The sequence below is a fragment of the Poecilia latipinna genome, unplaced genomic scaffold (assembly GCF_001443285.1).
Source record: "Poecilia latipinna isolate Pla-1442-1.1 unplaced genomic scaffold, P_latipinna-1.0 Scaffold820, whole genome shotgun sequence".
In the NCBI taxonomy this organism is placed as follows: domain Eukaryota; kingdom Metazoa; phylum Chordata; class Actinopteri; order Cyprinodontiformes; family Poeciliidae; genus Poecilia; species Poecilia latipinna.
Genome location: NW_015113436.1, coordinates 233,093 through 244,983, shown reverse-complemented (window position 1 = coordinate 244,983; position 11,891 = coordinate 233,093). Strand labels below are relative to the sequence as shown.

General features: G+C 42.3%; 1 protein-coding gene across 6 annotated transcripts; it reads left to right on the top strand.

Annotated features, from left to right (window-relative positions):
* The first annotated feature begins 1,250 nt into the window (after window positions 1–1,250).
* On the top strand, window positions 1,251–10,983 carry tcea3 (transcription elongation factor A (SII), 3). 6 transcript variants are annotated; one of them, XM_015047338.1, is made up of 22 exons: window positions 1,252–1,564; window positions 2,276–2,338; window positions 2,443–2,548; window positions 3,429–3,534; window positions 4,859–5,329; window positions 5,409–5,525; window positions 5,593–5,673; window positions 5,767–5,859; window positions 5,962–6,030; window positions 6,965–7,075; window positions 7,191–7,262; window positions 7,439–7,498; window positions 7,625–7,696; window positions 7,776–7,844; window positions 7,945–8,007; window positions 8,295–8,363; window positions 8,552–8,712; window positions 8,793–8,849; window positions 8,952–9,106; window positions 9,209–9,355; window positions 10,444–10,515; window positions 10,611–10,983. In XM_015047338.1, exons 1-22 carry the CDS (start codon window positions 1,496–1,498, stop codon window positions 10,617–10,619), a joined length of 2,292 nt encoding a protein of 763 aa, XP_014902824.1. In that variant the 5' UTR covers window positions 1,252–1,495; the 3' UTR covers window positions 10,620–10,983. The 6 variants fall into 6 exon arrangements, with proteins under 6 accessions (XP_014902823.1, XP_014902824.1, XP_014902825.1 ...); XM_015047337.1 differs by lacking the exon at window positions 7,191–7,262 and having other exon boundaries at window positions 1,251–1,564; window positions 6,965–7,162; XM_015047339.1 differs by lacking the exons at window positions 5,593–5,673; window positions 7,191–7,262 and having other exon boundaries at window positions 6,965–7,162.
* The last annotated feature ends 908 nt before the right edge of the window (window positions 10,984–11,891 follow it).

The following is an 11,891-nucleotide window of genomic DNA, read 5'->3' as shown; positions in this document are numbered from 1 at the left end:
TAGCATTTCTGCTCAAACAGCAGTCTGAATAGTTACATTGTCATCTAAAGTTTCAGAAAGATACATTTAATACACTTTTAAGCCATGATTTCCTTAATCCAAGCTGGTTAGTGTACGACATCGCCGGTAACGGTGGTTAGACGTTTGTGACAGAGGCCATAGTAGCAGCTAGATCTGTGTGGCTTTCATTAAACTGATGTTTCTTACTCACAGATCTTTCGGAGGCAAATCAGGCAAACATATGTGGCATGATTCACGTCTCATTTGCTCTTATTACAAGCTGTAACGCCAAAGAGAAAATGTCCAAAATCCATCCGAGACAAATCTGCATGTAATCCCTGCCAATCTGTTCATTTTGCACACAATGACCAAGCAGGTTTATTGCTGTTTCACTATTTCCCCTACAAACATTGCAAGACCCACAGGGTTCACAGCTGACTAACTGAGGCCCTGTGTTTCATACATTTATCATTTTGCCTTGCATGCACTCTACAACAGTATGATTCACATCTAAACTATCAGCAGATGGAAAGCTCATCTGTAAAAAAAAAAAAAAAAAGATGTAAAAATATGAGCGGCTCTGGTATTTGAGCAACCGAAAAAGAGCAAATATATCAACCAAGAACTGGCTGAACTCAACAAGCTAACGAACGACAGAGAGATATAAATATACGCGTCTTAAGAACAGTTGTCCACACTGCCCTCTACAGGTTGAAGCAGTTATGGAAATGTTGAGTCCGCATCTGAAAATGACTCCTTAGTCTAGAGCTCCCTCTGGTGGCTAAGTTACAATGTCATGTTTATTTTATTTTACTTTACTGCATGCGTTACGTTTAATTACTACATTTTTAGCCCTCTTTTGTACTTTCTCTCTAAAGACAAGAAATGCATTTTCCTCAAGATAAGACAAAAACAAAACAAAATAAAAATTTATCCCTAAAGTTGTCCCTGTGAGCCACACAGGTTCATGTTTCTGCGTCAGACTGCTCTTTCGCACAGCAGCTGCTTTTGGCGCAGATGTGCAAATACTTTCCAAGTGGACTGCAACCGGGATGGCCGTCAGGTTTGCAAAGATTAATCATTACACGCTGACCTTGCAAGAGTATGGGACCCTGAAGCACAACTCGAAAGTGTATGAAACATTTCAATTCACATCCAGAGACTTTTAAAACAAAGTAGCTGAAGCCTTTAATTTCCTGTTTTAAAGGCGGAACTTTAGAGCACCAAGCGCAACTTTCTGAGCTTTGCTCCGAAGGAATCACCTTGTGGCTTGTGTCGCCGCCGCTCTCTGCGCCTCCCCTACGCCAGCCTCTATATTTAGGCTGCTTGTTGTGGCGCTGGTCAGCTGGGACCTTCAGCAGGACACGCCTCTGGATTGAATGGAGCGCACCGTGCGTAAACTCCAGACCGCAGCAGATCCAAACTTTGTCGCTTCTTTTGGGTGTCGATTGGTTTTGGTATCGGCATTAGTTCGTCGGAGACTATAAATGCAGCGATGACTCGAGAGGAGGACCTGATCCGGATCGCCAAAAAGCTAGACAAGATGGTGTCTACAAATAACACGGTGAGGCTGTATTTTGACACCCGGTGGCGCTTTGTCACCTCGTGCTGCAGCAGGGAAGGCCCAGAAAGGACAGAAAGTTTACTCTGAAGAGGAGTTTGGTTTTAGTCTGACTCGATGGGAGTCAGTCTGCATGAGTGGAACAAACGCGTGTCTGTTCTGTAACAAACGATCGACAGGTGTTTGCTGGCTTGCATCTGTTTTTTTTTTTTTTTGCAGCCCCCTCGGTGTGTAGCTGCACGGCTTAAGCTTGGACAGTTTGACTTGACACTTTTTTTTACATGTTATTCTCCGATCGTCTCATTTCGCCCTGTGCAACAGAAAGTAAACAGCGCGGCCTGTTGATTTACAGTAGCCCCGTAGTGCCTGAGTTTTGTGTCTGCTTCTGCAAAAAAAAAAAAAAAAAAAAAGATAAAGTTTCTTGGCGCTCCTACAGTCCTGCAGAAACGTTTAGCAAGTTTCAGCGCGGCTGACTTAACCCTCTGTCGTTAAGTTAACTACTCGAGCTTTATGCATTTTCTCACTTTGCTTGCTGAGACTGTACAGAAGTGAAAGTGTTTTTACCCACCAAGCAAAAAAAAAAAAAAAAAAACTTTTTAATTGGCGCCCGGTTGAGTGTATGCAGATCTCTGTTTACTCTGCCATTGCATGTTTGCAGTGCATTCAGTGAGTATCGCAGGGTTAAAGCAACTGTAATGTTTTCTGTGAATGCAGGAGGGTGCCATCGACCTGCTGAAGGAGTTGAAAGGCTTCAATATGACACTGAAGCTTCTCCAGGTAAACTATGACTGCTGTTCATCCAAAAAGTCTGGCAACAACATGGAGGCGTAAGGAAGTTCAAAATACCTCTTTTTTTGTTGTTGTTGTTGTTGCTGCTGCAGGAAACAAGAATTGGCATGTCTGTGAACAACATCAGGAAGCACTGCAGAGACGAAGAAGTCATCTCTTTGGCAAAAGTCCTTATTAAAGAATGGAAGAGACTTCTGGGTGAGAACCTCTAACCGGACACGCAGTTACTGGACTAACTGAATCCTTAATATGCAGGTCTGTAATAATTACAGTATTACAGACAGGTTACTAATACTTCAGCAAAGGAAACTCATCTATTACAAAGATTTACACTATTTTAGTGGATACAGCAGAAAGTCAAAATATTAAATCAGAATATTACACAAGGTCAATAAAAATAACTTCTAAACTATTTAGAAATGTCAACCTGCTGGTTATGATACGAATCATAAATATTTGGTTGCAACTTCTTTTTGTATAAATTACTGCATCAGTGCAGCTAGGCGTGGAGGCGATCAACATGAGGTTTCTAGAAGCCCAAGGTTGCTGCAGCCTGTGCCAATACTTGATCACTTTTACCTGAAAACCAGGTTTTGGATTACAAAGCAGCAGTCTAGTTTGTTGTGTCCAAAGCTCAGGTAAGACACTTTTAACCCTTTTTGACACTGCATTAGTTGTAGCCCGAGTTCTGGAGACGTCTGTCCTTGGTGGCTCTTGAAGCTTAACTCCGGCCGTCATTCCCTGTGAATCTTCTCAAAACTCTTGAGTGTACTTTGCTTCTCGAACCTCTGTGGTTATCCCTGTTGCTTTTGCTCTTTTTTTTGTTTTTATTTTTTTTTTTGGGGGGGGGGGCGGGAGGTTTGTCTTATCTAAGATTTTAATTTTATTTTCTTTTTAAAATTTTGGTTTTCATCTGCTGTGAGCCATAATATTTAAAATGAACAGAAGTAAATCATTGACGTTTATTGCTCCATGTTTAATAAATCAGTATAATATTTAAGTTATTGCCATTTTCTGATATTCGCCTGCATTGTGAGGCTGAATTATCTGCCTTCCTGTCTCCCTCTAACTCTGCCAGACTCTGGAAATTCTCACTCTGAGAAAGTTGACGAACTGAAGAATGGTTTGGACGCCAGGAAACCTGCAGCAGCTACAAACAGCTCCTCCTCAGAGCCACAGAGCAGGTCAGTCTGATGACGTTTGGAAACACAAGCTGCATTATACTGATATTACAACATACGAACTGGATGTACATTATGACAGAAGGTTCTGTCAGAAGCAGCACATGTACAATCTGTGTTTTTATCAAACCCAAGATGGGCAAATTATTTTCTCTGGTGGAATAAAAAGAACGCAGTCATGGAGACAGTCATCAGTTTTTGTTCTTAGCTAACTATAATAACAATCCACAAAAACAAAAGCAAACACTTCATTCCCAATCTGCACAGATAAAATAATCTGATTGATGGGTACCAATGCGCCATCTAGTGGTAACAGATACTTAATCCACCGAGAAGCAGAACAACTGTCTTGAATAAACTGAATACGCTCAACATATCAATCAAAACAAATTCAGTTTTTCTTCAGAAATTGTTGCTCCAACTTATCAATTGCCCGTTGTGGTCTGGCCAATTTGTAACATTCTCCGATTGAATGTCTACAAATATCAATTTCCTGTCCTAAAGTTTATCTGGGTGTGCGTTCATGTAGAAAACGGGAGGCAAATTGACACAATATTTATCTCAGTTATACTTAGTTAAAAATATTCCCTCAAGACATATTCTGCACACTCCTCCACCATTAGTCCCTTATTCCCTCGGGTGTTTTGAAAGCTGCTGATACCTGGAACAGCTCTGCAGCTGTGAGACCAACCATGAAAACCTTGGGCTCCACAGATAAGAGGCGAAACTCGAAAGAAAAACTCCAAATCACAAGGACAGAGTGAGACCTGAAGGGTCTCAGATGTTTTAGTTCCCAGCCTTTTAGCAGGGCTTCAAGATTACTGAAGGTATTTAAGCTACGCTAGAAATAATCACCTGCAGGGAAACTGCTTTATGCAACAAATGCAACAATTTCTCTGTTTAAAGTGCTTTTCAAAAAGGTATTCATTATGTTAACTTCTATTTGTGATTTTATATCTGAGACCAACATTAGCACCTTTAGCCCCACTGAGTAAAACAACTATCTTTTTAAAATTACTAACAAGGAAAAAGTGAGGAGACTTCCGAAAGCAATTGGTTGTTAATGTACCAAACTAAAGAGGACTCAATATAAATGCACTTTTTAGATTTTTATTTTATTTTTAGATCTTTATTTGCAAAAAGTCATGTCTGTTATGCCTCATTTTCGCAGTCATGCATTTTGTTTTAGTCTGTCACATAAAATCCAGCTTTAACACGACAATCCTTCTGCAAAGCACAGCAGCCTTTCCTGAGTATGAAATACTCCAAAGTGGAGGGAAAAAAACCTTTACCTCTTCACAACAGGGAAAATATGTGTCTCTTTTAGTCACAGTAGGCAGGAGGCCAAACTGAAACATGGATCAGATTCTGACAAAAGCAGGAATGAAAAACAGAACGACAACCACATAAACAAAAAGAGGCATGCGGACGATCCCGGGGTGGATGGAAAACACCTCGAAGGGCACCAAAGTGAGAAACACCTTCAAGAAATCAGAGCAGAGAAACAAACACCTGCAGCGAATCCCCAACCGGAATCAGATAACAAGAAACAGAGGCACGCAGCAGACCTGCAGAGTGGAAAACACAAGTCGGACCCAGTCAAGCACAGATCGCTGGAGGATTTGAAGAAGACGAGAAACGCAGAGCTGATAACGAAAGAGAAACCTCCCGAGGAGCCTAGGAGATACGCAGACGACGGGAAGCAGGATAAAAGCAGAGCGGAAGGCAGACACGAGTGGCCTGTCGGCACACCTCAGAGAGGGAAGCCCGCTGAAGCTCACAAGCTAATCTTTGAAAGGTGAGGAGCCGTTGGCCCAAACACTGACAAAGTACTCACAAAGGATTCCCAAAACTTCAGGCTGAACTATGAATTTCAGGAGAGGAGTGCTGGACAGCAGCGTACTGTACCCCACCCGCTTCCCCTCCCCACCTCGACCCGCTCGGCCTCTTCTGCCCGTCAAACGTCCGTCTCTGGACTCGAAAAAAGACACCAGGTCAGGACCCCTGTCCGAGCCGATCGCGCGCTAACCTGCCGACGCTGCTAACCGCATGACTCAACAGGCTCTTGGCTCCTCACACGTCCCGACACCAGCCCTCACAGTTGTACACCTGGAGGCTCTGCTGTGCGTGGTGCATGCCGCGGTGTGTGTTTACATGCTCGGACAGAGCAGCGCGCTGCTGCGCCTGTTGTGGTTCCGGGCTCACATCTGTGCTGTTGTTGTGATGTGCTATCAGGAAGGACGGTAAAGAGTCTTCCTCTCGACACCCTCACTCTCAACCGGCCTCTCCGCCGCCAAAACGACCCGCGGCGGAAGTCAAGAAAGAGAGGTCAGGCATGCACGTGACGCATGGTTTTTTTTGTTTGTTTTTTTGAAATATTTGTTTCACTGTGCAAAAATGAAATAAACCAAAACTGGTTTTTAACATCAGGAAGGTTCCACCGGACCCAAATGCTCCGATAGCTCCTCTTCCTCTCCACCTCCATCCTCCTCCGTTGAGGTTAGGCTCTGCATGCCTGCCTGTGTGTGATACTTGCTGCTTCACGGCCTTGAACTTTTTCACATTTCGTTACAATCACAAACCCAAATTAATTTTGATGTCTTTCACTGTACGTGAAAGACATCAATATGTTTTATGCATTCGTTTTGATCACAATGACTGCTGTAAACGGAGACAAAAAACAGGAAAAAGGGGAGATGAATAGAAAATCTTGGTGCCATTTGAAGCTATCACCGTTTGTTAGGAGGAAAAATTGGCAAATTGGCTGTAAGGGAAACGGTTACCACAGCCAAGTTTTACAAGCCTTCTCTAACCAGGCAGGGCAAGTCTTGTCTTGACGGACTCTGGTTCTTTCTGTTTGTCCCAAAGTAACTCCTCATGGGTCTCTGCTTTCCCGACAACCAATCAGAGGCCTGTTAATTTGACAGCTGCTTCATAAAAACAATGTGGTTCAATTATTTTTATCCATATCCTGAAACCTGAGGGAGAAAATCCAAACTACAACCCGTCACTTCAGACACCAGAGGTCACGATCGGTCCGTTTTCATTTTGCCATTTTTCTAAGCCATTAAGGTTTAACACAGTTCATAATCAATATTAAAACTCTGACTTACCGTTTAGTTATAAGGTTTTTAATTTTCTAACTTTGCAAAATGCAATGATTTATTAAAAATACATTTTCGAGACGTATTGACAGGCATTCAGACTCGACGTATTTAGCAAAGTGAGCTTCGTCAAAAGGCGGTGAAAAGGTCAAATCTAACTCGTCCGTCTGCACGTCGCAGACCAACACAACATCACGCGTAGCGGAAAACCCCAACTTTGGGGTTGTAATGTGGCGAAATTGTGAAAACGTTCAAGGGGTACGAGTGGTGCAGAAATCTGTCGCGTCGTCTTCATTCCGAAGTGGCTGAAAAGTGTTTGTGTCATTCAGAAAAGAGCCTCCTGATCCCAACGCGCCCCTTCTTCCGCTCCCGCTCCACCTCCACCCTCCCGCTGCTCCTCTGAAGCGCCCCTCTGTGGACGGGGGCAAGGACAGAGAGAGGTCTGGGCCAGATGTTACTGCCTTGACGTACCAGAGTGAAACAATCAAGGACGACACAGTACAATTCAACACAGAGTTTCCCTCTTTGTGAGTTGAATCCTTGTGTTGTTTGCAGCAGCAGGAAGTCGTCCTCGGACTCGAAGCCTCTGCCGCAGAAAAAGTCCGCAGATTGCGTGAAGAAGGACAGGTCTGCTTTCTGTTAAACCCCGACGTGTATTTGTGACAATATTAGTCCGATCTGATCTGTGATTTCAGATTTTATCGCTTGTTTCCTGTGATAAATTGAAAGCCATTTCCGGAATGAATTTATCTGCAGGTATTCTGCAGTTGAAGTGATTCTTTACAGCTATTTTAATTTAACAGGAAAGATTCAGATGATGGCAAAGCATCTAAGAAACTGTCAGATGACGCCAAGAGAGAAAGGTTGGAAGCTCATCAACTGTGCATGTCAAAGTGAATGTGGGGAGTTCCTACTTTGACATATTATTATTATTAGCAACTTAAACTCTACAACTGAAATTAGTACAAAATCTCACATTTTCTTGTCAGGAAAGATTCTTCTGACTCTAAACTACACTCTACCAAAAAGCCCGCCATCGAGGCCAAAAAAGAAAAGCACAGGTGTGCAGGAGTGTGTGCAGAATCAAATGTGCACTTTTTCACAGAAAGGTGTGTCTAATTGTCGGTGTTTTTGTGGCAGGAAGGATTCCAGTGAACTGAAGCCAAGCCAATCTGCGAAAGGCCATTCCACTGACTCCAAATCCGTCAGGTACGAAACGCATCCAAACGTAAATCTAACATAAAGAACGTACGTCGAAACGACGGATTCGGATCGATCCCGTATGCACTCTAAACTTGTCTCTGCGTAGACGCGAGTCCACCGATTCAAAGAGAAGCAGCTCACCTCCAGCAAAGAAGATATCAAGTGAAAGGTAAACATTGTGGTTTGTAATTTGTAGACGCCGTGCGTGCTAATGTCTCGCGCTAATTGATTTGGTGATCACATGAAGGGGTGACAAAAGTCTGGAGTTGTGTTGAGGATTTTCCATCCATTTCATGAACCCCTACTGTCACATACTGCACGGTGTCCTGTGATATTCAGATGGATGAAAGGATAGGAAGTTTAAACAAGCATCATTCGAAGACCGCTTCAATAGAGTACAGTAAAGTTTAGTTCTTACAGGGATTTAAAACGTTTGCACAATGATGTGTTTCTCAGGAGAGAGTCTTTAGGCTCGAAGCCTCTTGGACAACCACAGAGGAAACCGTCTACTGACAGCCTGGAAAGGTATTTAGCTGTTGGGATAGAAACTGTTACAAATGACGCTGGCCATGTGTGACTTTATTTTAAATGAAAAGAAAAAAGTGAGTGATTTTCATTTTATGAAATATCCTTTGTTTCAATAAATCGGAAGAGTAATCTTCCGGAGCTTTTTAGTCCTAACGCATCCTTTTTTCTTTTTTCTTTTCCAACAGGAAGGGTAAAACCGAAACGCCCAGAACTCCCACCACCCCAACCAGTCCGCTGTCACCCAGCTTCAGCTCTCCGGGGGGTCCTCTGTCCCCTCACCTGGCTACTGGAGACTCTGTTAGAGACAAGTGCATTGAGATGCTGGCAGCTGCCCTGCGGACAGACAGTGAGGCTCAAACCTCTCTGTAGACTGCTGAAACCGCAGAGGTGATCACTGCGCTGACTAATTCGCTCTGCGTTTCACAGATGACTACAAAGACTTTGGAGCAAACTGTGACGGCATGGCAGCAGAGATTGAGGATCATATCCTTTGCTCGCATCTCAACACTGCTGGTTCTTATTTTACCAATTGGTGGTAGATAAAAATGTAGATCTTACTGTTTGACCTTGACTGCGTGAGTTCACATATCTACCAGGAGATCAGGGCCACAGATATGAAGTACAAGAACCGAGTCCGGAGTCGCATCAGCAACCTGAAGGACCCCAAGAACCCGGGACTTCGCAGAAACGTCCTGGCTGGCAGCATCGAGTTGAGCCGCATCGCCAGCATGTCCGCTGAGGTAGTTCGCCGTCACGCAGTAACCGCATCCAGTATCCCCCCCTCTTTAGTTTCCGTCCTCGCTGTAGGCCACATGTTCTCCTGCTCGCTGTGTCGTGTCCAGGAAATGGCCAGTGATGAGCTGAAGCAGCTGAGGAACGTCCTAACCCAGGAGGCCATCAGGGAGCACCAGATGGCCAAAACCGGTGGGACCACCACAGACCTGCTGCAGTGCGGCAAATGCAAGAAGAAGAACTGCACCTACAATCAGGTAAACAGGGCTGCTCTTACAACTTAAACCGGCCGCCACAAAGGAAACGGAGGCAAGATGACATGATGATAACGAGTCGCTGTCGCTTCCTCTTCCATGCTTCCATTAAAAGAGGAACCGAGCTTTGGTTTTCTGTTTGGTGTTACACCTAAATGTTTCACATCATCAAACAAATGTTAGGATCAGACAAAGACAGCCTGATTTAATCCAAAGTGAAGTCTTGAAATTATGATTTTTCATATTTAGGGGAGGAAAAAAAAAACTACCCACACCTACCTGACCGTGTGAGAAAAGGCTAATAACCGACTATGACACTCATAACAACATGATCTGTAATCAAGCATTTGGAATAACTTGTGTCTTTCACTTTGTTGTGGAGGAAGTGAAAGACTTCCTTGTATGTTGGCAGAATAACTCTAACTCAGCCAGGGGGGTGCACATTTTCAGAACCTTCATTTAAAAATGAAAGATTTTGTATTTTTGGAGCCGTTCAAAGGTGAGCTCTCTTGAGCTCAGTTAACCTGATGACCAGGACTTTCTTCTGACAGAGAACAGACTGCATGCTAACGTCACTTACAGCTCGTTGTTCTGAAAGCAGCAGGGAAGTTTGACAGTCTATGACGCCTTTTTCTGAAATATCTTTGTTCTGGGGTGAGATTTTTGCTCCTGTCCACCTGCCTGGGTTTTGGTTGTTTTCTTCTCTTTAGCCCTCCTTTCTGTTTTTCTGGTCTCTTTAGTGTGTCTGGTTCCTGTAATGATTCCGAACGTCGTGTTTGGATCTGTATTTATTCTGGTTTTTGTGTTGCTATTCCTTGTGCATCATTTTTTTTCCCCTGGTTGCATTGTTTACATATAGATTTGTTATTAATCTGTTCTCCTCGGCTCATCAGTTTGCTTCATGCGCAGCTCTTTTGGAGTCTGTTGATTATACACACCTGGTTTCCACTTCTCTCATCACTCCTCATCTGTATTTAGACGTTTGCTCACTTTGTTCCTCTCCAGGTTCTTTTCTAAGTTTTCGTTCCACTTTATCACTTATTACTTTCAATACAAACTACTTTCACTCATTGTAGCTCTCCTCCTTTCAGGTCCAGACCCGCAGCGCTGATGAGCCGATGACCACATTTGTCCTCTGCAATGAGTGTGGCAACCGCTGGAAGGTAGGCCTTTAATCTGATTCGCAAACTTTTCTACTTAAAAAAAACTAAAACATGTTCAAAATTGTTTCTCTTTCTGTTTTGCTTTTAACTTTCAGTTCTGCTGATGCCTTCAGAGGTGAAGCTATTCCTTTCAGAGACCCTGTATTGCCCCTGAATTGCTTCTTGCCCACAACTGGACGAGAAAAAGTTAGGGAACCACTGTAGATGATGAATTCAACAAAAAAACGTTGTTCTTCCAATTCTTACTTGAGATTTTTTTTTAGATTTATGAGCATGGATACATAAAGATGGAATACAGTGGATTGGACTACGGCTTAATCACGAAATCCACATGGTTGTAAATGAATAGTAATTAGGATCTTGGACCTAATTAACAAGACACGTTAATCTCTTTAACATGCCATGCAATACAATAGCCGTTTATTTTGTTTATACATATATCTTCCAATAAAACCACATAAATAAAAACTCTCTGAAGTCTCATTTAAGGAAAAAAATGATTGTAAATTGCCATTGCTGTGTTTGATTTGTACAAACTGCATGTCAACTTCATCATTTTTGGCATCATTTAACCCTTTATGTATTTGCATTTATAGTTTTTTTTTTTTGCTCATGTAACAGAGTCGTTAGATTTCACAAGAAACATAACGGAGGCCTAGAAGTACGTTTTTTTTTGTTTTTTTTTCCTCAGGTAAATGTAACTGAATAAATACTTAAAGCAAAAATAAAAGCTACATCATTTTGGCCAAACAATTAATTCATCTAAATTAATTGGACTCTGCTTTGGGAAGTTGCCACTGGTTTGCTCATCTTCTTCACGTTGATCAAAGTCGTGATACCTGAAATTTTTTTTTCAGCCTCACCAACATTTTCTACTATATGTAAGAGTATACATTTTTTTTGTTGCTCTTCTCCCAGGAAAGAACAGTAGGTGGCGATAGTTCCCATTAACTTACACAAACCTGCTGCAGACACATCCACTCAAAAATAAATAAATAAATAAATAAATAAATAAAAATACATTGATCTTTTACCATTGTGCTACAAATGATAAAATTTGTGTATCATTTAAGACCAGGTGGGAAAAAAAGCATATAGAAGTGCTGGAGAAATTCAGTCACATTTTCAAAGAGAGGATAGAGAAAGCATCTTCCTTTTCAAGCTTCAGTAATCTGCTAACTATGCTCCATCTGTCCTCTGGAAAACCTGTGGATGGTAATTATGTAACACTTGTTACTGCATATATATATATATATATATAATTTTATTTTTTATTTTTGAAAACAGGACAGGTTTCCAGGCTGCCCTACGCGAGTACCCAACATCTGTTTTAACGCGATTAGAAACGCATTCATTTGCTTTTTCTGCATCATTTC

Coding starts and splice junctions, on each gene's coding strand:
- tcea3 (XM_015047337.1), top strand. CDS start 1,496: ATGACTCGAGAGGAGGACCTGATCCGGATCGCCAAAAAGCTAGACAAG. Junction 5,330..5,408: donor CACAAGCTAATCTTTGAAAG/GTGAGGAGCCGT, acceptor TATGAATTTCAG/GAGAGGAGTGCTGGACAGCA. Junction 7,845..7,944: donor ACTGACTCCAAATCCGTCAG/GTACGAAACGCA, acceptor GTCTCTGCGTAG/ACGCGAGTCCACCGATTCAA.